Source organism: Sapajus apella, unplaced genomic scaffold (assembly GCF_009761245.1).
Source record: "Sapajus apella isolate SASKATOON/1434 unplaced genomic scaffold, GSC_monkey_1.0 scaffold149, whole genome shotgun sequence".
NCBI classification, from domain to species: Eukaryota; Metazoa; Chordata; class Mammalia; order Primates; family Cebidae; genus Sapajus; species Sapajus apella.
Window position 1 is genome coordinate 1,966,647 of NW_022437089.1, and position 26,203 is coordinate 1,992,849.

The 26,203-nt window shown below is 36.0% G+C and overlaps 1 protein-coding gene across 2 annotated transcripts in view; it reads right to left on the reverse strand.

Moving 5' to 3' along the window:
* Positions 1 to 26,203, reverse strand: part of CLIC2 (chloride intracellular channel 2) — a 45,815-nt gene that overhangs the window by 14,442 nt on the left and 5,170 nt on the right. For both annotated transcript variants that reach the window (XR_004264743.1, XM_032265160.1), the window contains exons 2-3: positions 15,996 to 16,105; positions 15,745 to 15,870 (exon numbers count right to left, since the gene is read on the reverse strand). Coding sequence is in view for 1 of the 2 variants with exons in the window: in XM_032265160.1 (XP_032121051.1) it covers positions 15,745 to 15,870; positions 15,996 to 16,105 (236 nt within the window). In the remaining variant the exon portion in view is untranslated. The remainder of the gene's footprint in view (positions 1 to 15,744; positions 15,871 to 15,995; positions 16,106 to 26,203) is intronic.

Sequence of the window (26,203 nt, forward strand, 5' to 3'; positions counted from 1 at the left end):
TCCTAAGAGACTCCACCTTTAAGGACACACACCCTAAAAGTATGGGTGGAAAAAGATATTCCAGGCAAATGGAAACAAAAGAGAACTAGAGTAATGATACCATAGCAGGTGAAGTAGACTTTAAGTCAAAAACTGTAAAAAGTGACAAAGAAGGTCATTGCATAATGATAAAGGGGTCAATTTATCAAGAGCAGTTAATTGTCAATATACATGCACCCAATATCGGAGCAGCTAAATATGTAAAGCAAATGTTAACAGATCTAAAGGGAAAGATTGAGCAAGACAATAATAGTAGGAATCTTCAGCACCTTGTTAACAATTAACAGATCATCCAGATATAAAATTAATAAAGAAAATTTAGGCTTGAATTACACTTTAGAATAAATGGAATTAGCAGATATATACAGAACATTCCATTCACCAGCAGCAGAATATATATTCTTTTCAAGTACATGCAGAATATTCTCCAGGATAGATTATACATTAGGCCACAAAACAAATCTTAACTAATTAAGATTAAAATTATATCAGTTATTTTTTCCAATCACAATGGTATGAAATCAGAAATCAATAACAAGAATAACTTTGGAAAGTTTACGAACATATGGAAATTAAACAATGTGTTTCTGAACAACCAGTGGGTAAAAGAATAAATTAAGAGTGATGTTTAAATATATCTTGAGACAAAAGAAAATGGACACACAACACATCAGAAGAAAGATCTCAAATAAACAACCTACTGGTACATCTTAAGGGGCTAGAAAAATAAGAACAAGATAAGCCCAAAGTTAGTAGAAAGAATGAAATAACAGCAATCATGGTAGAAATAAATGAAATAGAGACTAAAAAATATTAATAAATCTTAATCAGTTTTAAAGACAAAAACAAAATTTACAAACCTTTAGCTACAATAACTAAGGAAAGACTCAAATAAAATCAGAATTAATTAAAGGGGAGATATTACAACTGATACCACAGAAATACAAAGGATTTTAAGAGAGCTATATGAATAATTATACAACAACAAATTGGATAACCTAGAAGAAATAAATAAAATTCTAGGCACATACAACCTGCCAAGACTGAATCATAAATAAATAGAAAATTTGAATGGAGCAATAACAAGTTAAGGGGATTGAATCAGTAATAAAAAGTTTCCCATCAAACAAAAGCCCAGAACCTGATGATTTTACTGCAGAATTCTACCAAACATTTAAAGAAGGATTAATACCAATAATTTTCAAACTATTAAAAAAATGAAGAGGAAGGAATACTTTAAAACTAATTTTATGAGGCCAGCATTACTCTGACATCAAAACCAGACAAGAATACTGCAAGGAAAGAAAGCCACAGGCCAATATCCCTGATGAACATTCATGCAAAAAGGTTCAACAAAATACAGCAAACTGAATTCAACAGTACTTTGAAAGGATCATTCACCATGATCTGCTGGGATTTGACTCTGGGATGTAAGTATGGTTTAACATATGCGAATCAGTAACTGAGATGTACCTCATTAACAGAATGAAGACCAGAAATCATATGATCAGCTTAATAGATGCAGAAAAGGCATCCAACAAAATTCAACATTCTTTTATGGTAAAAATTCTCAACAATTTAGGTATCAAAAGAATGTTTCTCAACAAAAGAAACACCATATGTGACAAGCCCACAGATAACAGCATATTCAAAGGTGACAAACTGTATGTTTTTTCTCTATGATCAGTGATATGGCTTGGCTTTGTGTCCCCACTCAAATCTCACTTCAAATTGTAATCTCCATAAACCCCACGTGTCAAGGGTGGGACCAGCTGGAGGTAACTTCCTCATGGGGGTGGTTTCCCCCATGCTGTTCTTGTGATAGTGAGTGAGTTCTCATGAGATCTGATGGTTTTATAAGGGGCTCTTCTCCCTTTGCTCAGCATTTCTTCCTGCCACCTTGTGAAGAAGGTGCCTTGCTTCCCCTTCACATTGTGCCATGATTGTAAGTTTCCTGAGGCTTTCCCAGCCATGCTGAGCTGTGAGTTAATTAAACTGCTCCTCTTTCCTTTATAAATTACCCAGTGTAAGGAAGTTCTTTATAGAAGTATGAAACAGACTAATACAATCAGGAACATGACAAGGATGCCCACTGTCTCCACTTCCGTTCAACATAGTACTGAAAGTTCTAGCCAGTGCAATTGGTTAAGGAAGGAAATAAAAGGCATCGAAATTGGAAAGGAAGTTTTGTTTGCATTTCCATAATGACTAATGATGTTAACAATCTTTACATGTACTTATTGACAATTTCTATATCTTCTCTGGAAAAATGTCAACTCAAATCCTTTGCCTCATTTTGGACTTCTTTTAAAAAGTTTTTTTTAATTTTTGAGATGGAGTTTCACTCTTCTTGCCCAAGCTGGAGTATAATGGCACTATCTCAGCAGCTTACTGCAACCTCAACCTCCCGGGTTCAAGTGATTCTTCTCCCTCAGCCTTCTGAGTAGTTGGGATTACAGGTGCCCACCACCATGCCCAGCTAATTTTTTTTTTTTTGTATTTTTGGCAGAGACAGGATTTCACTGTGTTGGCCAGGTTGGTCTTGAATTCCTGACCTCAGGTGATCTACCTGCCTTGGCCTCCCAAAGTGCTGGGATTACAGGTGTGAGCCACCACACCTGGCCTTAAAAAGCTTTTTAAAAAAATTTTCACCTAGCTTTACCAATCTATAATTGATAAATAAAATTACATATATTTATGGGGTACAATGTGACACTGATATAGGTACATATCATGAAATTGTTACAACAATCAAGCTAAATAACATGTCCATCACCCCACAGTTATCATTTGTTGTGTGTGTGTGTAGAACATTTAAGATTTACCCTCAGCCAATTTCAAGTACTCATATAGTATTATTAACTATATTCATCAGGTTATACCTTAGATATCCAGAATGTATTTATCTTATCTAATGGAAACTTTGTACTCTTTGACCAACATCTCCCCATATCCCCTACAACCTAGTGCCTGGAAATCATCATTCTACTCTCTCTTTCTATGAGTTCAACTTTTTAAGATTCCACATATAAGTGAGATCATGCAGTATTTGTCTTTCTGTGCCTGGCTTATTTTGCCTCACATAATGCTTTTATGGTGAAAACTGTCAACAAATTACGTAAAAAAGAAATTTATCTCTACATAATAAAGAATATACATGACAAGTCCACAGCTAGCATCATATTCAATGGTGAAAACCTGAAATTTTTTTCTTTAAGATCAGGAACCAGACAAGAATGCCCACTGTTGCTATTTCCATTCAATATAGTACTGGAAGTCTTAGCCAGAGCAGTTAGACTGTGAGAAGTAGTAAAATGTTCCAAATTGGAAAGGTAGCAAAATTGTCTCTGCATATAGCATAATTTTATTTATAAAAAATTTCCAAGGACTCCACCACGAACTGATAGAGTTAATAAATGAATCCAGTAAAGTTGCAGGACATAAAATAAAAATACAAAAATTAGTATCACTTCTATACACCACCAACAAACTGTTTGAAAAAGAAATTAAGAAAACAATATTATTTAGAAGAGGATCAAAAATACATAGGAATCAATTTAATGAGGAAGTCAAAGATCTCTACACTGAAAACCGTAAAATAGTAATGAAAGAAATTAAAGAAGAAACAAATAAATGAAAAAATATCCCATGTTCATGGACCAGAAAAATTAATATTGTCAAAATGTCCATACTACACAAAGAAATCTAGAGATTCAATGAAATCCATATTAAAATTTCAATGACATTTTTCACAGAAATAATCCTAAAATTCATGCAGAACCACGAAAGTCACCAAATAGGAAAAACAATCTTTAGCAAAAAGAACCAAGGTGAAGATATCACCTACCTGATTTCAAAACTGACTACAAAGCCATAGTAATAAAAACAACATGGTACTAGCATAAAAACAGACACATAGACCAATGGAATAGAATAGAGAGCAAAGAAATAAATCCACACATTTACAGTCAATTTATCTTCAACAAAGGTACTGAGAATGCAAAATGAGGAAAGGAAACTTGCTTCAATAGATGGTGTTTGGAAAATTGAATATCCACATATAGATGAGTAAAATTGGTCCCTTATCTCACATCGTATACAAAAATCAACAGAAAATGGATTAAAGACTTAAATATAAGACCCAACACTCTAAACTGTTAGAAGAAAACATAGAGGAAAAGCTCAATGATTTTTTCAAAATATGACTCCAAAAGCACAGGCAATAAAAACGAAACTAAACAAATGTTATTACATCAACTATAAAGCTTCTGCACATAAAAGAAACAACAGAGTGAAGAGATGACATGAAATGGAAGAAAATATTTGCAAACCAGCTGGGCGCAGTGGTTCACGCCTATAATCCCAGCACTTTGGGTGGCCGAGGCGGGTGGATCACGAGGTCAAGAGATTGAGGCCAACCTGGTCAACAAGATGAAATCCTGTCTCTACTAAAAATACAAAAATTAGCTGGGCATGGTGGCATGCACCTGTAGTCCCAGCTACTTGGGAGGCTGAGGCAGGAGAATTGCTTGAACCCAGGAGGCGGAGGTTGCAGTGAGCCAAGATCATGCCATTGCACTCCAGCCTGGATAACAAGAGTGAAATTCTGCCTCAAAAAAAAAAAAAAAAAAAAAAAAAAGAGAAAAAGAAAAGAAAAGAAAGAAAATATTTGCAAACCATGAACCTGATGCAGGGTTAATATCTAAAGCATATAATGAACTCAACCAACTCAATAGCAAAACAAACAAACAAACAACCCAATTTAAAAATGGGCAAAATACTCAGAGACATTTTTCAAAAGGACACAAAAAAATGGTTAACAAATATATGAAAAAATTTTCAACATCACTAATCATCAGGGAAATGCAATTTAGAACCAAAATAAGATATTACCTCACATCTGTTAGAATGGTTTATTATCAAAAAGACAGAGATAGCAAGTGTTGGCAAGGAAATAGCAAAAGGGAACCCTTGGATACTGCTGGGTGTAATGTAAATTAGTACAGCCAAGGCAGTATGGAAGTATCTAAAAAAATTAAAATATAACTCCCATAGGATCCAGAATCCTACGTCTGGGAACATATTCAAAGCAAACGAAATCAGTGTTTTGAAGCGATATCTTTACTGCTGTTGTATAAGTCCATTCTCATATTGCTATAAATAAATAACTGATACTGGATAATTTGAAAAGAGGTTTAATTTGCTCATGGTCCTGCAGGAAGCATATTAGCTTCTGCTTCTGGGGAGGCCTCAGGGAGCTTCCAATCATAGCGGAAGGGAAAGGGGTAGTGAGGGCCTCACATAGTGGGAACAGGAACAAGAGGGAGAGCGGGGAGGTGCTACACACTTTTAAATAGCCCGATCTCATGAGAACTCACTCATCATTGCAACGACAGTACCAAAGGGGATAAACCATTCATGAGAAACCACTCCCATAATCCAATTGCCTCCTGCGAGGACCCACCTCCAAACATTGGGGATTACAACTGAACATAAGATTTGCGTGAGGACAGAGATCCAAACCATATTACCCATGTACATGCACACACACACACACACACACACGAATATTATTCAGCCTTTTTTCTTTTTTTGGGGTGGGGGGAGGCAGAGTTGCATTCTGTTGCCCAAGCTGGAGTGCAGTGGTGTGATCTCAGCTCACTGCAACCTCTGCCTTACAGGCTCAAGCAATTCTTGTACCTCAGCCTCCTAAGTAGCTAGGATTACAGACATGCACTACCATGCCAGGCTAAATTTTTTTTTTTAGTAGAGATGGAGTTTCACCATCTTGGCCAGGCTGGTCTCAAACTCTTGACCTCAAGTGATCCACCCCCCTCAGCCTCCCAAATTGCTGGGATTATAGGCACTAGCCACTGTGCCTGGCCTATTCAACCTTTAAAAAGAAAAAAAATCTTGTCATTTGTCACAACATGGATGAACCTGGAGGACATTATGCTTGGCCCGTTTTAAAATTGAGCTGTTTGTCTTTTTGGTTTTGAGTTGCAATATTTATTTATATATTCTGAATGCCAGTATGTTACCAATTACCAGATATATGATTTGCCAATATATTCTAGCCATATGCAGATGATTGAAACTGGACACCTTCCTCACCTCATATACAAAAATCGACACAAGATGGATTCAAAACTTAAGTGTAAAACACAAAACTATGAAAATCCTGGAAGACAACCTAGGCAGCACCATTCATGACATAGGAATAGGCAAAGATTTCATGACAAAGATGTCAAAAGCGATTGCAACAGAAGCAAAAATTGACAAATGGGATTTAATTAAACTAAAGGGCTTTTACACAGCAAATGAAACTATCAACAAAGTAAGCAATCTACAGAATGGAAGAAAGTTCTTACAAACTATACATCCAACAAAGGTCTAATATTCAGCATCTATAAGGAATTTAAACAAATTTACAAGAAAAAAAACACATTAGAAAGTGAGCAAAGGACATGAACAGGCACTTTTCAAAAGAAGACATACATGGGGCAAATAAGCATATGAAAAAAACTCATTACTGATCATTGTAGAAATGCAAATCAAAAGCACAATAATACCATCTCACATCAGTCAGAATCGGTATTACTAAAAAGTCAAAAAATAGCAGATGCTGGCAAGGTTGTGGAGAAAAGCAAATACTTATACACTGTTGGTGGGAGTGTAAATTAGTTCAAACATTGTGATAGACAGTATGGTGATTCCTTAAAGAGCTAAAAACAGAAATACAGTTTGACCCAGCAATCCCAAAGGAATTTATATTATAAATTATATTCCCAAAGGAATATAAATCATTCTTTTATATAGACACATGTACGTGTATGTTCATTGTAGCACTGTTCACAGTAGCAAAGACAGGGAATCAGCCAAAATGCCCAACAATGATAGACTGGGTGAAGAAAATGTGGTATATATACAGTATAAAATACTATGCAGCCATAAAACAGAACAAGATCTTGTCCTTTGTAGGTATGTGAACAGAGCTGGAGGCTATTATCCTTAGCAAACTAATGCAGAAAGATAAATCCAAATAATAATGCATATCCTCACTTATAAATGGGCGCTAAATGATGAGAACAAATGGACACATGGAGGGGAACTACACATACTGGGGCCTATCAGAAGGTGGAGAGTAGGAGAAGGGAGGGGATCAGGAAAAATAACTAATGGGTACTAGGTTTAATACCAAAGTGATGAAATAATCTGTGCAACAAACCCTTATGACACAAGTTTACCTATGTAACAAACCTGCACAAATACCCTTGAACTTAACAAAAGTTAAAAAAAGAAAACTTTTAGTGAATTTTTTGAACATTATTATACTTTTCAGCTTCAGAATTTCTATTTGGTTTATTTTTATAATTTCTATCTTTTTATTGATATTCTTTATTTGCTGAGACATCTTTTTGGCTTTCTATAGCTTTTTAAACATAGTCAGGACAGTTGATTTAAAGTCATTGTCTACTAATTCACATGTCTGTTTCTCCTCAGGGACAACTTTCTATTAATTTCTTTTTCCCCTGAGAATGGGCCATACTTTCTTGTTTCCTCACATGCCTCAGTTTTTTTTTTCTTGAAAACCAGAAATTTTGAATGTTATAATGTAGAAACGTTGGAAATCTGATTTTCCCACTCCCCTGGTCTTGTTGCTATTGCTTATTGTGGTTGTTGTTCGTTTAGTGAATTTTCTGAACAAATTTTGTAAAGTCTGTAATCTTTTGGTATGTGTGACCTCTGAAATCTTTTTTCCATTAGCTTTAGTCAGCTGTTGATTTTACAGAGATTTCATTAAACTCCTGGAAGCAAAACAAAGAAACAAACTATGAAAAGAAAAACTTTCTTAGTTTTTGCAGGTTGGGGCTCTCCTTCATTGCTTAGCTACACAGTTTAAAGTTCTGCCTTAGTCTTTATTTTCTGCTTGTGTCGTCCCTGAAGTTTAGCCAGAATTGAGAGCCTAGGATCTTCTCAGTTTTTTTTTAATTGTGCTTTAAGTTCTGGGGTACATGTGCATATCGTGCAGCTTTGTTACATAGGTATACACGTGCCATGATGGTTTGCTGCACCCATCCCCCCATCATCTACATTGGGTATTTCTCCTTTGTAAGCACACATCTAGAAATGGGTACATGCATGGTCTTCTTTGGTCCTCAGAATATGTAAAAGGCTTTGAAGTCATTATTTCCCTAAACACCTCTCAAGTATCCAAGCGTCTTTCTTCCTGGGATTTTTCAATTTGTCTATTGCATTTCCGAAATGTTAATCCTTGTCCCATGTAGCTGTGACTAATACATTTGATTTAAAATGCTTTCCACAAACACCACCAGGGAAGGTGCCTCAGCTCTGGGAAAGCTCTGGTACAGGTGACAAACAGGAATCCTTCAGGGAACTACCAGATAGGTCAAACCACACAGTCACAGTTCATTGAGAATAAGGTCAATATCACTTCCTCAGGTACCAGTAACCTGCATCTGCAATATAAGCTGCCATTTTTAAGGCTACTGATGGGCTGATAGTTGGAGGATGGTATCAAGGTAACCAAAAATGCCACAGAACTCTCATTGAAATTTGTATTTTTTATTCATTACGTGGCCTGGCTGCTGTAATTTTTGCTTAGATTCCAGGGTTCTGAAAAAGTTGATTATGACAGTTTTGCCAGCCTATTCATTGCTTTTATGAAAGAATGGAGTTCTGGAGTTCCCTACTCCACCATTTCCATTAATGTCAGTCTTTACAAGGCTTTTAAAAAGTAGATAAAACTAAGTTTATATAGAAGGGTTCCTGTATCCCGGTAATATAGAAGACTAAATAACTGCTCTGGAGGGCCTTGTAAAAAAAACAATTCCTCTTAGGAGTGTTTGTAACAATAAAACTTAGAAACAATATTTCAGTCCTTTTTGAAGTTGTGGTAACTCATATGAACCAGTGGTTGTTGTGTATTATCCAATCTTCACTTTTAAAAATGGGTGTGTCAGCTGGGCATGGTGGCTCATTCCTGTAATCCCAGCACTTTGGGAGGCCAAGGCTGGCAGATCACCTGAGGTTGACAGTTCGAGACCAGCCTGACCAACATGGAGAAATCCTGTCTCTACTAAAAATACAAAAAGTAGCCTGGCATGGTGGCGCATGCCTGGAATCACAGTTACTCGGGAGGCTGAGGCAGGAGAATTGCTTGAATTTGGGAGGCAGAGGTTGCAGTGAACCGAGATCATGCCATTGCACTCCAGCCTGGGCAACAAGAGTGAAACTCCATCTCAAAAATAATTTTTAAAAGGGTGTGTCAAAGAGTGGGTGGAGATTTTTTAAAATATATTTGACTGCTTGACCATTAATACCTAATGGAGACACTGCACATCATCCAAAGGTCCTGGACTTTGAGATGATTGTATTAACTGTGTGTTCCACATATGAGAAGGATACATACATTTATTTGGGTTGTCAGAGGGGCAAACTATGGCAGATAACACACTTATATACCACTACTTAGATATGACCATGTGAAATACCTCTGAACATGAGATGTAAATGGAAATTTTTGAGTGTGGCTTCCGTGAAAGCTCCTTAAAGCTGGTTTGTATATTAAACCTGTTGCCTGGAGTTCAAGCAGACATATTCTCACCATGAGTTAACTTTGAGACTGGAAGCCTCACTTGAAAGATGGCAGAGAAGAAAGATTAGGAGTTGAAATCCCTAATGAAATTATGAAGCCATCATTCCACGTTCATTCTGAGATTCTTATGTGAGAAAAATTAAAACCATATTTATTTCATTAAAATTATTTTTTCATTTTAGGTTCGGGATACGTGTGAAGGTTTGTCACATAGGTGAACTCATGTCATGAGAATTTGTTGCACAGATTGTTGCATCACCCAGGTATTAAGTTCAGTACACAATTGTTATCTTTTCTGCTCCTTTCCCTTCTCTCCACTCTCAAGTAGACCCCGGTATGTGTTGTTCCCTTCTTTGTGTTCATGAGTTCTCATCATTTAGCTTCCACTTATATGTGAGAACATGCAGTACTTGTATTTCTGTTCCCGTGTTAATTTGTTAAGAATAATAGCCTCTAGCTCCATCCAGGTTCTTGCAAAAGACATGATCTCATTCTTTTTTATGGCTGCGTAATATTCCATGGTGTATGTGTACTACCTTTTCTTTATTCAATTTGTCATTGATGGGCATTTGGGTTGATTCCATGTCTTTGTTATTGCGAATAACGCTGCAATGAACATTCTCATGCATGCATCTTTATGGTAGAATGATTTATATTCCTCTGGATATATATCCAGTAATGGAATTGCTGGGTCAAATGGTAGTTCTGCTGTTAGCTCTTTGAAGAATCACTACACTATTTTCCACAATGTTTGAACTAATTTACACTCCCACCAACAGTGTATAAGTGTTTGCTTTTCTCCAAAACCTTGCCATTATCTGTTATTTCTTGACTTTTTAATAATAGCCATTCTGACTGGTGTGAGATGGTATCTCACTATGGTTTTGATTTGCATTTCTCCAATGATCAATAATGAGCTTTTTTCATATGCTTATTTGCCCCATGTATGTCTTCTTTTGAAAAGCATCTGTTCATGTCCTTTGCCCACTGTTTAATGAGATTTTTTTCTTGTAAATTTGTTTAAGTCCCTTATAGACACTGGATATTAGACCTTTGTCAGATGCATAGTTTGTAAAATTTTTCTTCCATTCTGTAGGTTGTCTGTTTACTCTGTTGATAGTTTCTTTTGCTGTGTAAAAGCTCTTTAGTTTAATTAAATCCCATTTGTCAATTTTTGCTTCTGTTGCAATCGCTTTTGACATCTTTGTCATGAAATCCTCGCCTGTTCCTATGTCCAGGATGATATTGTCTAGGTTGTCTTCTGGGTTTTTGAAGTTTTGGGTTTTACACTTAAGTTTTGAATCCCTCTTAATTTTTGTATATGGTGTAAAGAACAGGTCCAGCTTCAATCATCTGTATATGACTAGCCAGTTATCCCAGCACCATTTATTGAATAGGGGGTGTTTTCCCCATTGCTTGTTTTTGTCAGCTTTGTCAAAAATCATTTGGTCATAGGTGTGCAGCCTTATTACTGGGCTCTGTATTATGTTATTATATCCCATTGGTTTATGTGCCCGGGTTTTTTTTTTTTTCTTTTTTAGACAGAGTTTCATTCTGTTGCGCAGGCTGGAGTGCAATGACGTGATCTCATCTCACTGCAACCTCCGCCTCTCAGGTTTAAGTAATTCTTCTGCCTCAGTCTCTTGAATGGCTGGGATTACAGGTGTGTGCCACTACACCTGGCTACCTTTTGTATTTCTAGTAGAGATGGGGTTTCACCATGTTGGCCAGGCTGATCTGGAACAGCTGACCTCCGGTAATCCACCTGCCTCAACCTCCCAAAGTGCAGGAATTACAGGCGTTGTATCAGTACCATGCTGTGTTTTGGTTACTGTAGCCCTGAAGTATAGTTTGAAGTTGGCTAATGTGATACCTCCAGCTTTGCTCATTTTACTTAGAATTGCCTTTGCTATTTGGGCTTGTTTTTGGTTTCATACGAATTTTAAAATAGTTTTTTCTAGTTCTGTGAAGAATGTCATTGTTAGTTTGATAGAAATAACTTTGAATCTTTAGATTGCTTGGGGTAGTATGGTCATTTTGTTGATATTGATTCTTCCTATCCATAAGCATGGAATGTTTTTTCATTTGTTTTTGTCTTCTCTTATTTCTTTGAGCAGTGTTTTGTAATTCTCATTGTAGATATCTTTTACCTCCTGGGTTAGCTGTATTCCCAGGTATTTTATTTTTTGTGTGGAAATTGTGAATGGGATTGCCTTCCTGACTGGGCTCTCAGCTTGGCAGTTGTTGATGTATAGAAATACTAATGATTTTTGTACATTGATTTTGCATCCTGAAACTTTGCCAAAGTTGTTTATCAGGTGAAGGAGCTGTTGGGTTGAGACTCTGGGTTTTTCTAGATATAGAATCATATCATCTGCAAACAGGGATAGTTTGACTTCCTGTCTTCCTATTTACATGCTCTTTATCACTTTCTCTTGCCTGATTGTTCTGGCTAGGACTTCCAATACTATTTTAAATAAGACACATATACACCATGGAACACTATGCAACCATAAAAAATGATGACTTCTTGTCCTTTGTAGGGACATGGATGAACCTGGAAACCATCATTCTCAGCAAACTGACACAAGTACAGAAAATCAAACACCGCATGTTCTCACTCATAGGCAGGCGTTGAACAATGAGAACACATGGACACAGGGAGGGGAGCACTACACACTGGGGTCTGTTGGGGGGAAATAGGGGAGGGACAATGTGGGGTGGGGAGTTGGGGAGGGATAACATGGGGAGAAATGCCAGATATAGGTGATGGGGTGGAAGGCAGCAAACCACATTGCCATGTATGTACCTATGCAACAATCTTTCATGTTCTTCACATGTACCCCCAAACCTAAAACACAATAAAATACATATTAAAAATAAATAAATAAATAAAAGTGGTAAGAAGGGCATCCTTGTCTTGTGCCTGTTTTCAAGGGGAATGCTTCCAGCTCTTGTCTATTCAGTATGATGTTGGCTGTGGAAAACCCATATTTATTTAAACCACTACTTTTTGGGTTTCTGCAACTGAATATGATTCCTAACTGATACTCAGCTAATAGAAAATTAGAAGGGTTTGACAAGATGCTTAACAGAAGAACAAAACCAAATGATAAATCAACATAGGTAAGATGCTTCCTATTATCCAAGGAAATGCAAGTTAAGTATCAATGAGCTATCACTATACCTGTTATATTGGCACAGATATAAAAAGAGTGCTAATGTCTCATATTACAGATATGTGGGAAAAGGGTATGCTGAGTAAAGCAGAAATTAAAAAAATATATATATCAGCTGAATTTCACTCCTTGGATTTTATTCCATAGGCACAAAATCACCAGTATGTATGCACATGTGAACAAAGATGTTATTTGTAGTAAAAAAATGGGAAGAAATAATGCTCATCAGTAAGGGAACAGTTTAGCAATTTGTAGCACATCTGTTACATGGACTATTATGTAGCCATTAAAAGAGTAAGTTAAATTTGCACCAGTACAGTTGAAGGATGTAAGCAAGATGGAATATTTATGAAGTAAATTATACTTATTATTATGCTTATATGAACATAGAAAAAGGAATAGAAAGATACACAATGGATATTTTTCACTTTTACCATGGGAGCAAAAGTAGGTTGCAAAGCTTTGTGAAGGGCAGAGTTGTAGAGGAGGATCCTTAGTTCCTTAGGGAGGAAAAATAATGGACTAATAAAAGAACCTTCTGTTTACACTTAATAATTTGTTGAATTTAGGCATATATAGTAAATGACACAGAGTTGTCATAAAATAATCCTGCTTAATAAACACCAGGCACCATATGGAAACTACTGAGTTATTAATCTTATATTAATGCTGAAGGACAAAGTCAGTATATTTAATATGTGTATAAATACATGAAAGATCTGACAGTTTTGATCTGTAAATGAAAATGTGGTGGAAAGGAAGTTTTACAAGTAAGAAAATAAAAGAACATCATAGGAAAAATGTTAAAAAGAAATAGAAGTGCAATCCAAAAAGCAAAAAAGGGCATAAAATAAGTAAATTTATTAAAGAATTAAATAAAAGTTCTAGAAATAAATGTATTTATTAGTCGTAAAATCCAGTTGATACCTTAAAATGATAGAGAACATCTACAACAATCTATAGCTAACATAGTACCTCATGTTGAAAGGCTGAAATCTTGTCCCCCAATCCCTGAACAGCTAGTGCAAAGTCTGTGAAGTGTGAAAGAGCTTGGTGTGTTCGATGAAAGAATATGTCAGTAGATCTAGAGTACAGTGAGTAAGAGGAAGAGTATTGAGGGATAAGTGAAAATAGAACCAAAGGTAGGAAGGAGCTAGATCATGTAGGACACTGTAAAGTGTTCAGATTATATTCTAAAGTAAAAGAAAGCTGTTAGAAAATTTTAAGCAGGGGACATTATAATTGAATTTGTGATTTTAAAAGATATGTTTGGCTAGAGGCTCACTCTGGAGAATGGATGACAAAGCAAGGAATGGAAGCAGAAATGTCAGTTAGGAGGCCGTTGTGGAAATTAAGGTGAGATACTTCCTACCAATCACTCTAATCCAAGCAATCCAAGCTAATGCTTGCTTGGATTAGAGTAGTATTGGTGGGAAGACTTGGAATATGTTTAAGAGATTGAATGTCTTTTCCTAAGACTTTGTTTCATCTTCTATTTGATACAATCCCCTTTTGTGGTCTCCAGCAATGTTGCTATGGAAAGTCTTATGTTTGGCATTAGAACAGGAGACAAAAGCAGCAGCTGTTAGGGCCAGAGAGAACTGAATGATCCTGGCAAGTGTGTAGTTTCTTTGGGCCTTAGTTTCTTTTATGGAAGAATACTATTTCACTGTATATGTATACCACACTTTCTTTATCCATTTATCTGTTTATGGACACTTAGGTAGATCACATGAAGATAAAGAATGGAAAGATAGGTAACAAAGAGTGTGGAGGGTGATTTGGAGGAGAAGGGAAGATGAAGAGAAGTGGGTTAAAAAGTACACACATAAATATAAGATAGAAGGAAAAAATTCAATGTTTAATACAAGAGTAGGGTAACTATAGTTAATAAAAATGTATTGTACTTTGGTTATAGACACCCTAGATACCCTGACTTGATTGCTATGCATTACATACACATAACATAATTTCATATGTATCCCATAATTTGTACTGATAAAAATTTTTAAAAGAAGATGAACCATCAGAGAGACATTCTCCTGTAGGTTTTAGAAGAAGAGAAAAATCAGCTATTTTGTGAACCACCTATACAGAGGAGCAACCTCTAAGAATTGAACGCCAACCCCAACCAACAGCTACCCAGTAATGTAAGACCTCAGTCACATAGATGCAAGGAACTTAATTCTGCCAAAAACTTGAATGAAGATGGAAGAGTTACCTGGGTCCCATATGAGAACTGCATTCCTCACCAACACTTTGAGTGCAGTTTTTGAGACCCTGAGCAGAAGACCTTAGCAGACCATGCCCAGACAATGGACCAATGGAAAGCATGAGATAATAAATGGCTGTTGTTTTAAGATACAAAATTTGTGGTAATTTGTTATACAGCAGTAGAAAATGAATACAGCATGCTTCTTGTTTTTTAGACCTATCTTGGGTAGACAGAGATGTGCAGTTGTCATTCCAGTGTATGCAGTACAGTTCTGGCCTTTGGTTAACTGCTTGAGGTCTATTTCCTGGCCACTAGCCTTTGTGTTGGGTATGTTCTGTCATTTCATCAGTGGTGTTAAGGACAAGTCCTGATGAGTCCTTACGCATTACATAGTGTTAGTACCCTACTCCTTCACTCCCATCTCACTATATGTTTCTACTCTATTTCTAGACCACAGAGAACTTACATTCTTGTGTTATGTATGTTATGCATCTTTTAAAAATTGTTTGAAATATTATATGTATCATCTTTTTGTATTTGAAGTTGGAGGGGGATGTTCATGCATGTATATCACTTGACATGTAGGCCCAGAAATCCAAAAGTACTTAAATTGGTAAGAATCCTCAATCCGTAATAAACAAGCCAATAACATAGATTATCTTCAGCAAAATAGTATCTTATAAATGCTGTACCTTGGAGGAGCCAGGGTCTGCTCTAGAAACTCCTCAATTTTAATGAAGTCTGTTTTCAACTCCTTGTTATACACCAGGAAGGGAGGATTGGTACCTGGGGCTAAGTCCTTCAGCTCTTCAGGCTTTCTATGATTATTAAAAATAAGCAGAGTTAGGTCTCTAGGTAAAGTACACATTATATAAACATCAATATTATTTTGGTGTCTACCAATCTCAATTTCTAGAATTTAACATGTCCTCATTTCTCTTACCTGGTCATGTCAACAGTTGTCACATTGAATTTAACTCCTTTAAGCCAGAGGATCATGAAAAGGCGTTGGCAAAAGGGACAGTTTCCAATACTCTCTCCATCACTTCCAGCCTATTAAGGTAAAGAGAGACCTAAGTTCATTTGCTTGTTCAATGCGTATGTATTGAGTGCCTACCAGGAAATGAGCTAGTTGCTAGAGACAAACTTGGACATTCTTAATCTTAAGGACTCCATCGTCTATGGACAGAGAGATACAGTGAAGCAAATAATTTCATTATATGTAAAGTTACAAGTGTGATGAGTACATAATAGTAATACATTTTATATATTATCAGAATTTATATAATTTTCCTATTGAAAGACATTGAAGATATTCCAAAATTTGTACTACTCTAAGTACTTCAAAAACAAACACTTGTGGGCATATAGCTTCTTCCACTTCTGAAATTATTTCTTTAAGGTTAATCTTTAAAATGAAAATGGTGTTCTAACCAATGCAAGGAAGCTAAGAAATTTGAAAAAAGGTTAGACGAATTGCTAGCTGGAATAACTAGTTTAGAGAAGAACATAAATGACCTGATGGAGCTGAAAAACACAGTATGAGAGCTTCGTGATGCATACATAAGTATCAATAGCTGAATTGATCAAGCAGAAGGAGGATATCAGATATTGAAGATCGACTTAATGAAATAAAGTGTGAAGATATGACTCGAGAGAAAAGAATTTAAAAAAATGAACAAAGCCTCCAAAAAATATGGGACTATGTGAAAAGACCAAACATACGTTTGATTGGCGTACCTGAAAGTGATGGGGAGAATGGAATCAAGTTGGAAAACACACTTCAGGATATTATCCAGGAGAACTTCACCAATCTAGCAAGACAGGCCAACATTCAAATTCAGGAAATACAGAGAACACCACAAAGATACTCCTCGAGAAGAGCAACCCCAAGACACATAATCATCAGATTCACCAAGGTTGAAATGAGGGAAAAAATGTTAAGGGCAGCCAGAGAGAAAGGTTGGGTTACTCACAAAGGGAAGCCCATCAGACTAACAGTGGATCTCTCTGCAGAAACCCTACAAGCCAGAAGAGAGTGGGGGACAATATTCAACATTTTTTTTTTTTTGAGACAGAGTCTCGCTCTGTCACCAGGTGCCAGGGTGGAGTGCAGCGGCGCAATCTTGGCTCACTGCAACCTCTGCCTCCAGGGTTCAAACAATTATCCTGCCTCAGCCTCCTGAGTAGCTGGGACTACAGGTGCATGCCACCACACCCAGCTAATTTTTGTATTTTTAGTAGAGACGAAGTTTCACCATGTTGGCCAGGATGGTCTCGATCTCTTGACCTCATGATCCACCCGCCTCGGCCTTCCAAAGTGATGGGATTACAGGCGATAGCCACCGCGCCCAGCCTCAACATTCTTAAAGAAAAGAATTTTCAAACCAGAATTTCATATCCAGTCAAACAAAGCCTCATAAGTGAAGGAGAAATAAAATCCTTTACAGATGAGCAAATGCTGAGAGATTTTGTCACCACCAGGCCTGCCTTACAAGAGCTCCTGGAGGAAGCAGTAAACATGGAAAGAAACAACCAGCACCAGCCACTGCAAAAACATACCAAATTGTAAAGACCGTCAACTATGAAGATACTGCATCAACTAACAGACAAAATAACCAGCTAGCATCATAATGACAGGATCAAGTTCACACATAACAATATTAACCTTAAATGTAAATAGGCTAAGTGTCCCAGTTAAAAGACACAGACTGGCAAATTGGGTAAAGAGTCAAGATCCATTGGTGTGCTGTATTCAAAAGAACCATCTCACATGCAAAAACGCACATAAGCTCAAAATAAAAGGATGGAGGAATATTTACCAATCAAATGGAAAACAAAAACAAAAACAAAAACAAACAAACAAACAAACAAAAAGCAGGGGTTGGAATCCTAGTTTCTGATAAAACAGACTTTAAACCAACAAAGATAAAAAGAGACAAAGAAGGACATTACATAATGACAAGGGGATTAATGCAGCAAGAAGATCTAACTATCCAAAATATATATGCACCCAATACAGGAGCACCAAGATTCATAAAGCAAGTTCTTAGAGACCTACAAAGAGACTTAGACTCCCACACAATTGTAGTGGGAGACTTTAACACTCCACTATCAATATTAGACAGATCCATGAGACAGAAACTTAACAAGGATATTCAGGACTTGAACTCAGCTCTTGACCAAGCAGACCTAACAGACATCTACAGAACTCTCCACTCCAAACCCACAGAATATACATTGTCTTCTCAGCACCACATTGATCACATAATTGGAAGTAAAACACTCCTCAGCAAATGCAAAAGAGTGGAAATCATAGTAGTCACCCAGACCAAAATGCAATCAAATTAGAGCTCAGGATTAAGAAACGCACTCAAAACCATATAACTACATGGAACCAGAACAACCTGCTCCTAAATGACTACTGGGTAAATAATGAAATTAAGGCAGAAATAAATCAGGTCTTTGAAACCAGTGAGAACAAAGACACAATGTACCAGAATCTCTCAGACATGGCCAAAGCAGTATTTAGAGGGAAATTTATAGCACAGGAGATGCCTACAGGGGAAAGCAGGAAAGATCTAAAATTGACACCCTAACATCACAATTAAAATAACTAGAGAAGCAAGAGCAGACAAATTCAAAAGCTAGCAGAGGACAAGAAAGATCAGAGCATAACTGAAGGAGATAGAGACACAAAAGACCCTTCAAAAAAATCAATGAATCCAGGACCTGGTTTTCGAAAAGATCAACAAAACAGATAGACTGCTAGCCAGACTAATAAAGAAGAAAAGAGAGAAGAATCAAATAGACACAATAAAAAATTATAAAGGGGATATCACCACTGATATCGCAGAAATACAAACTACCATCGAGAATATTGTACACACCTCTATGCAAATAAACTAGAAAATCTAGAAGAAATGGATAAATTCCTGGACACATACACCCTCCCAACACTAAACCAGGAAGAAGTCAAATTCCTGAATAGACCAACAACAAGTTCTGAAATTGAGGCAGCAATTAATAACCTACCAATGAAAAAGCACAGGATCAGACATATTCGTAGTCAAATTCTGCCAGAGGTACAAAAAGGAGCTTGTACCATTCCTTCTGAAACTATTCCAAACAATAGAAAAAAAGGGAATCCTCCCTAACTCATTTTATGACACCAGCATCATCCTGATACCATAAATTGGCAGAAACACAACAAAACAAGAAAATTTTAGGCCAATATCCCTGATAAACATTGATGCAAAAATCCTCAATAAAATACTGACAACCGAATCCAGCAGAACATCAAAAAGCTTATCCACCACAATAAAATCAGCTTCATCCCTGGGATGCAAAGTTTGTTCAACATATGCAAATCAGTAAACATAATCCACCACTTAAACAGAACCAAAGATAAAAAACACATGATTATTTCAACAGATGAAGAAAAGGCCTTTGATAAAATTCAACAATGCTTCATGCTAAAAATTCTCAATAAACTATGTATTGATGGAACATATCTCAAAACAATAAGAGCTATCCATGAAAAACCCATAGTCAATATCATACTGAATGGGCAAAAGCTAGAAACATTCCCTTTGAAAACTGGCACAAAACAAAGATGCCCTCTCTCAGCACTCCTATTCAACATAGTATTGGAAGTTCTGGCCAGGCCAATCAGGAAAGAAAAAGAAATAAAGGGTATTCAGTTAGGAAAAGAGGAAGTCAAACTGTCTTTATTTGCAGATGACATGATTGTATATTTAGAAAACCCCCATCACCTCAGCCCAAAAACTTAAGCTGATAAGCAACTTCAGCAAAGTCTCAGGATACAAAATCAATGTGCAATATTGCACTATAATATACAAACAGACTATAATAAACAGAGAGCCAAATCATGAGTGAACTCCCATTCACAATTGCTACAAAGAAATAAAATACCTAGGAATACAACTTACAAGGGACGTGAAGGACCTCTTCAAGGAGAACTCCATACTACTGCTCAAGGAAATAAGTGAGGACACAAACAAATGGAAAAACATTCCATGCTCATGGATAGGAAGAATTGGTATCATGAAAATGGCCATATTGCCCAAAGTAAGTTATAGATTCAATGCTATCCCCACCAAGCTACCACTGATTTTCTTCACAGAATTAGAAAAACCTACTTTAAATTTCATATGGAACCAATAAAGAGCCCATATAGACAAGACAACCCTAAGCAAGCAAGCAAACAAACAAACAAAAACAAACATAAAAAAAACAAAGCTGGAGGCATCACACTACCTGACTTCAAACTATACTACAAGGCTACAGTAACCAACACAGCACGGTACTGGTACCAAAACAGAGATATGGACCAATGGAACAGAACAGAAGCCTCAGAAATAACGGCAAATATCTACAACCATCTGATCTTTGACAAACCTAACAAAAACAAGCAATGGAGAGATTTCCTATTTAATAAATGGTGGTGGGAAAACTGGCTAGCCATATGCAGAAAACTGAAACTGGACCCCTTCCTCACTCCTTATATGAAAATTAACTAGAGGTGGAATAAAGACTTAAATGTAAAACCTAAAACCATAAAAACCCTAGAAGAAAACCTAGGTAATACCATTCAGGACTCTAACTCCATTCAGATTGCTGCAAATGCCATTATTTAGTTCCTTTTTATGGCTGAATAATATTCCATTGTGTGTGTGTGTGTGTGTGTGTGTGTGTGTGTGTGTGTGTATGTATAACATTTTCTTTTTTTCTTATTTTTATTTTTATTTTTTTCTTTCTTTTTTTTAATTATGCTTTAAGTTCTGTAATACATGTGCAGAATGTGCAGCTTTGTTACATAGGTATACACGTGCCATGGTGGTTTGCTACATCCATCAACCCATCAACTAGGTTTTAAGCCCAGCATGCATTAGGTATTTCTCCTAATGCTCTCCCTCCCATTGCCCCCCACTCCCCAACAGGCTCCGATATGTGAGGTTCCCCTCCCTATGTCCATGTGTACTCATTGTTCAACTCCCACTTATGAGTGAGAACATGGGGTGTTTGGCTTTGTGTTCCTGTGTTAGTTTCCTGAGAATGATGGTTCCAGCTTCAACCATGTCCCTGCAAGGAACATGAACGCATTCTCTTTTATGGCTGTGTAGTATTCCATGGTGTATAAGTGCCACATTTTCTTTGTCCAGTCTATCATTGATGGGCATTTGGGTTGGTTCCAAGTCTTTGCTATTGTAAATAGTCCTTCAGTAAACATACATGTGCATATGTCTTTTTAGTAGAATAATTTATGATCCTTTGACTATATACCCAGTAATGGGATTGCTGGATCAAATGGTATTTCTGATTCTAGATCCTTGAGAAATTGCCACACTGTCTTCCACAATGGTTGCACTAATTTACATTCCCACCAACACTGTAAAAGCATTCCTATTTCTCTCCTATTTCTCCACATCCTCTCCAGCATCTGTTGTTTCTTGATGTTTTTTAATGATTGCCATTCTAACTGACATAAGATGGTATCTCATTGCAGTTTTGTTTTACATTTCTCTAACGACCAGTGATGATGAGCTTTTTTCATAGGTTTGTTGGCCACACAAATGTCTTCTTTTGAGAGGTGTCCATTCATATCCTTTGTCCACTTTTTGATGGGGTTGTTTGTTTTTTTCTTGTAAATTTGTTGAAGTTCTTTGTAGGTTCTAAATATTAGCCCTTTGTCAGATGGATAGATTGCAAAAATTTTCTCCCATTCTGTAGGTTGCCTATTCAATCTGGTGATATAGTTTCTTTTGCTGTGCAGAAGCTCTGAAGTTTAATTAGATGCCATTTGTCAATTTTGGCTTTTGCTGCCTTTGCTTTTGGTGTTTTAGTCATGAAGTCTTTGCCCATACCTACTTAGAGATTATTATTCTGATTGAAGTAACTCAGGAATGGAAAACCAAACATGGTATGTTCTCACTCATAACTGGGAGCTAATCTATGAAGATGCAAAGGCATAAGAATGATACAATGGAATTTGGGGACTTGGAGAAAGGGGTGGGGGAGTGACTAATAAAAGACTACACATTGGGTACAGTGTACACTGCTTGGGTGATGGGTGCATCGAAATCTCTGAAATCACTACTAAAGAACTTATTTATGTAACCAAACACCACCTGTTCACCCAAAACCCATTGAAAAATAAATAAAATTTTAAAAAGTTAACAAAAAATCATTGTGTATATATATTGAATACATAGAATCTTTATTTGCCAATTAAATACTCTAAAATAAAAAAGGAAAAATGAAAATGAGTAAAGGAGATGAACAGACATTGCACTGAGGAGGACATACAGATGACAAATAAGCACTCAAAATGTGCAACTTTATTAGCCTTTAGGGAATTGCAAATATAAATAATAAAATGTCACGACACACCTGTCAGAATAGTTAAGATAAAAATAGTGACAACAGAAAATGCTGGTGAGGATGCACAGAAATATTGCTGGTTTTAATGTAAAATTGTATGACCACACTGGAAAGCACTTTGGCAATTTCTTACAAATCTAAACATGCAACTGATATACAACCAAACAACCAGACTCTTTGGCATTTATCTCAGAGAAATGAAAACTTATGTCCACACAGAAGCCTGTACAAAAGTGTTCATACAGCCTTGTTTGTAATAACTCAAAACTAGCGACAACCAAAATGTCCTTCAATAGCTGAATAATGAAACAAACTGTAGCATATCAGTAGCATGGAGTAGTACTCAGCAATAAAAAAGATCCAACTGTTGATACACACAACTTGGGTGAAGTTCCAGGGAATTATGCTGAGAGGGAAAAAAAGACAACCCCAAAAGGTGATATACTGTATTATTCCATTTACATAACACTGACATGATAAAATTATTAAAGCAGAAAAAAGATTAATGACTGAGAGATAGGGTGAGACACAAGTGGATGTGGCTTTAAAAGGGCAACATGAATCTGTGTAATGATGAAAATCTTCTGTATCTGATTTCATCAATGTCAATAATGTCTTGGTTGTCTTGTTGTACTATAGTTTTACAAGATGTTATCATTAAGGGAAACTTGGTAAAGGGCACACAGCGTCTCTGTATTATTTCTTAAAACTGCACGTGAATCTTCAACTATGTCAACATGACACCTTAATTTAAAAATTTTTAGTCAAAAGAAGCCGAGACACATACACACACAGAATATATTTAATGTTACAGAAAAAAATTCATAATATGTTGTTAAATAAAAATAGGTTGCAAAACAATATATTAAAAGTAGTGGCAAAAAGCACAATTAATTTTGCACCAAATGAATATATGAAATAATCTCTTTTTGATGAATGTATTTATGTATATATTTGAAGAAATAAAGTATAAAAGGCTATACACATAAATGTTAAAGTGGGTGGTATAATGGATGATTTTTATTGATTTTATTTTCAATTAGTGATATTTTGTAATTTCATGTAACTAAAATAAAATAAAGTCACTTTTAGAAAAAAAAGTATTGATCATATCCTTTACAGGAACATGAATGGAACTAGAAGTCATTAACCCTAACAAATTAATGCAGCAACAGAAAACAAAATACCACACATTCTCACTTATAAGTGGCTAAAAGATGAGAATACATGGACTCATAGAAGGAAACAACAGACACTAGGGCTTATTGGAGGGTGGAGGGTGGAAGGAAGGAACGGATCAGAAAAAATAACTAATGGGTACTAGGCTTAATATCTGGGTGATGAAATAATTTGTATAACAATCCTCCCAGACACGAGTTTACCTATATAACAAATCTGAACATGTACCTCTGTACTTAAAAGTGAAAACAAAAATAAACCCAAAGATCATTTATCATGACCAACTACAATTTATTCCAGCAATGTGAGAATGGTTCAACATACACACATCAATTAATGAGGTTCATCATATCGACAGAATGAAGGACAAAAACCATATGATCATTTTAATTGATGCTGGAAAAGCATTTGATAATATTCAACATCCCTTTATGATAAAAAAAAACACTCAGAAACACGGGTATAGAAGAGACATACCTCAACAGAATAAAAGCCATATACGACATACTCATAGCTAGTATCATACTGAATGGAGAAAACCTGAAAGCCTGTTCTCTAAGATTGGGAACATAACAAGGATGCCCACTGTCACCACTGTTATTAAACATAGTACTGGAAGTCCTAACCAGAGCAATCAGACAAGATAAAGAAATGGTATTCAAATTGGAAAGGAGGAAGTCAAATTATTCTTGTTTGCAGATGATATAATCTTATATTTGGAAAAACCTAAACATTTCAGTGAAAACTCTTAAAATTGATAAATTCAATAAAGTTGCAGGTTACAAAATCAACATATAAAAATCAGTAACATTTCTACATGCCAACAATGAACAATCTGAAAAAAAATAAAGAAAGTAATTCCGTTTGCAATAGCTACAAATGAAATAAAATACATAAGAATTAACCAAAGTAGTGAAAGATTTCCACAATAAAAACTATAAAACATTGATACAAGAAATTGAAGAAGATACACAGAAATGGAAAGATATTCTATATTTATGAATTGGAAGAATAAATATAGTTAAAGTGCTCATAGTACCCAAAGCAATCTACAGATTTAATGTAATTTATATCAAAATGACAAAGACATTATTCACAGAAATTGAAAAAATAATCCTAATATTTATATAGAACCAGAAAAGAGCCAGAATAGCCAAAGTTGTCCTAAGCAATACTTGACTTCAAATTATACTAGAGCTACAGTAACCAAAATAGCATTTTACTGGCATAAAAAAAGACACATAGATCAGTGGGAAAGAATAGAGAACCCAGAGATAAGTTCATACATTTACAGTGAACTCATTTTCAGGAAAGGTGCTAAGTACATACATTGGGGAAAGGACAGTCTCTTCAATAAGTGGTGCTGGGAAAAATGGATATCCATATGCAAAAGAATGAAACTAGACCCCTATGTCTCACCATATACAAAAACTCAAATACAAGTGGATTAAAGACTTAAATCTAAGACCCAAAACTATGAAACTACTAAAATAAAACATTGGGGAAACTCTCCAAGACATTGGAGTGGGCAGAGACTTCTTGAATAATATGCCATAAGCATAGGCAAGCAAAGCAAAAATGGACACATGGGATCACATCAAGTTAAAAAACTTCTGCACAGCAAACAATCAATAAAATGAAGAGACAACCCACAGAATGGGGCAAAATATTTGCAAACCACCCATCTAACAAGGGATTAATAACCAGAATATATAAGGAGCTCAAATAGCTCCATAGGAAAAAAAATCTAATAATGTGTTTGAAAAATGGGCAAAAGATGTGAATAGACATTCCTCAAAAGAAGATGTACAAATGGCGAAGAGCCATATGAAAAGGTGTTCAATGTCATTGATCATTAGAGAGATTCAAATCAAAACTACAATGAGATATTATCTCAGTCCAGTTATTAGTTTGATGCAAATGTAGTTGCAGTTTTGCCATTAATTTCATTGTAAAAACTGCAATTACTTTTGCACCAACCTAATAAAATGGCTTTTATCCAAAAGACAGGAAATAACAAATGCTGGCAATGATATGGAGAAAAGGGAATACTCATACAGTGTTGGTTGGAATGTAAATTAGTACAACCACTATGGAAAACAGTTTGGAGGTTCCTCAAAAAAGTAAAAATAGAACTACCATATGATCCAGCAATCCTGCTGCTGGTTATATATCCAAAGGACTTGAAATCAGTATAATGAGGAGATCTCTGCACTCCCATGTTCATTGCAGCACTATTCACAATAGCCAAGATTTGGAAGCAACCTAAATATCCCATCAACAGATGAATGAATAAAGAAAATGTGGTACATATACACAACGGAGTACTATTTAACCACAAAAAAGAATGAGATTCAGTCATTTGCAACAACATGGATGTAACTGGAGGTCATATATTACATAAAATAAGCCAGGCACAGAAGGAAAAACTTCATCTGTTCTGACTTATTTGTAAGAGCTAAAAATAAAAGCAATTGAACTCAGAGAGAGAGAGAGAGAGAGAGAGAGAGAGAAGAAGGATGGCTACTAGAGGCTGGGAAGGGTAGTGAGGGTGTGTGTGTGGGGAAG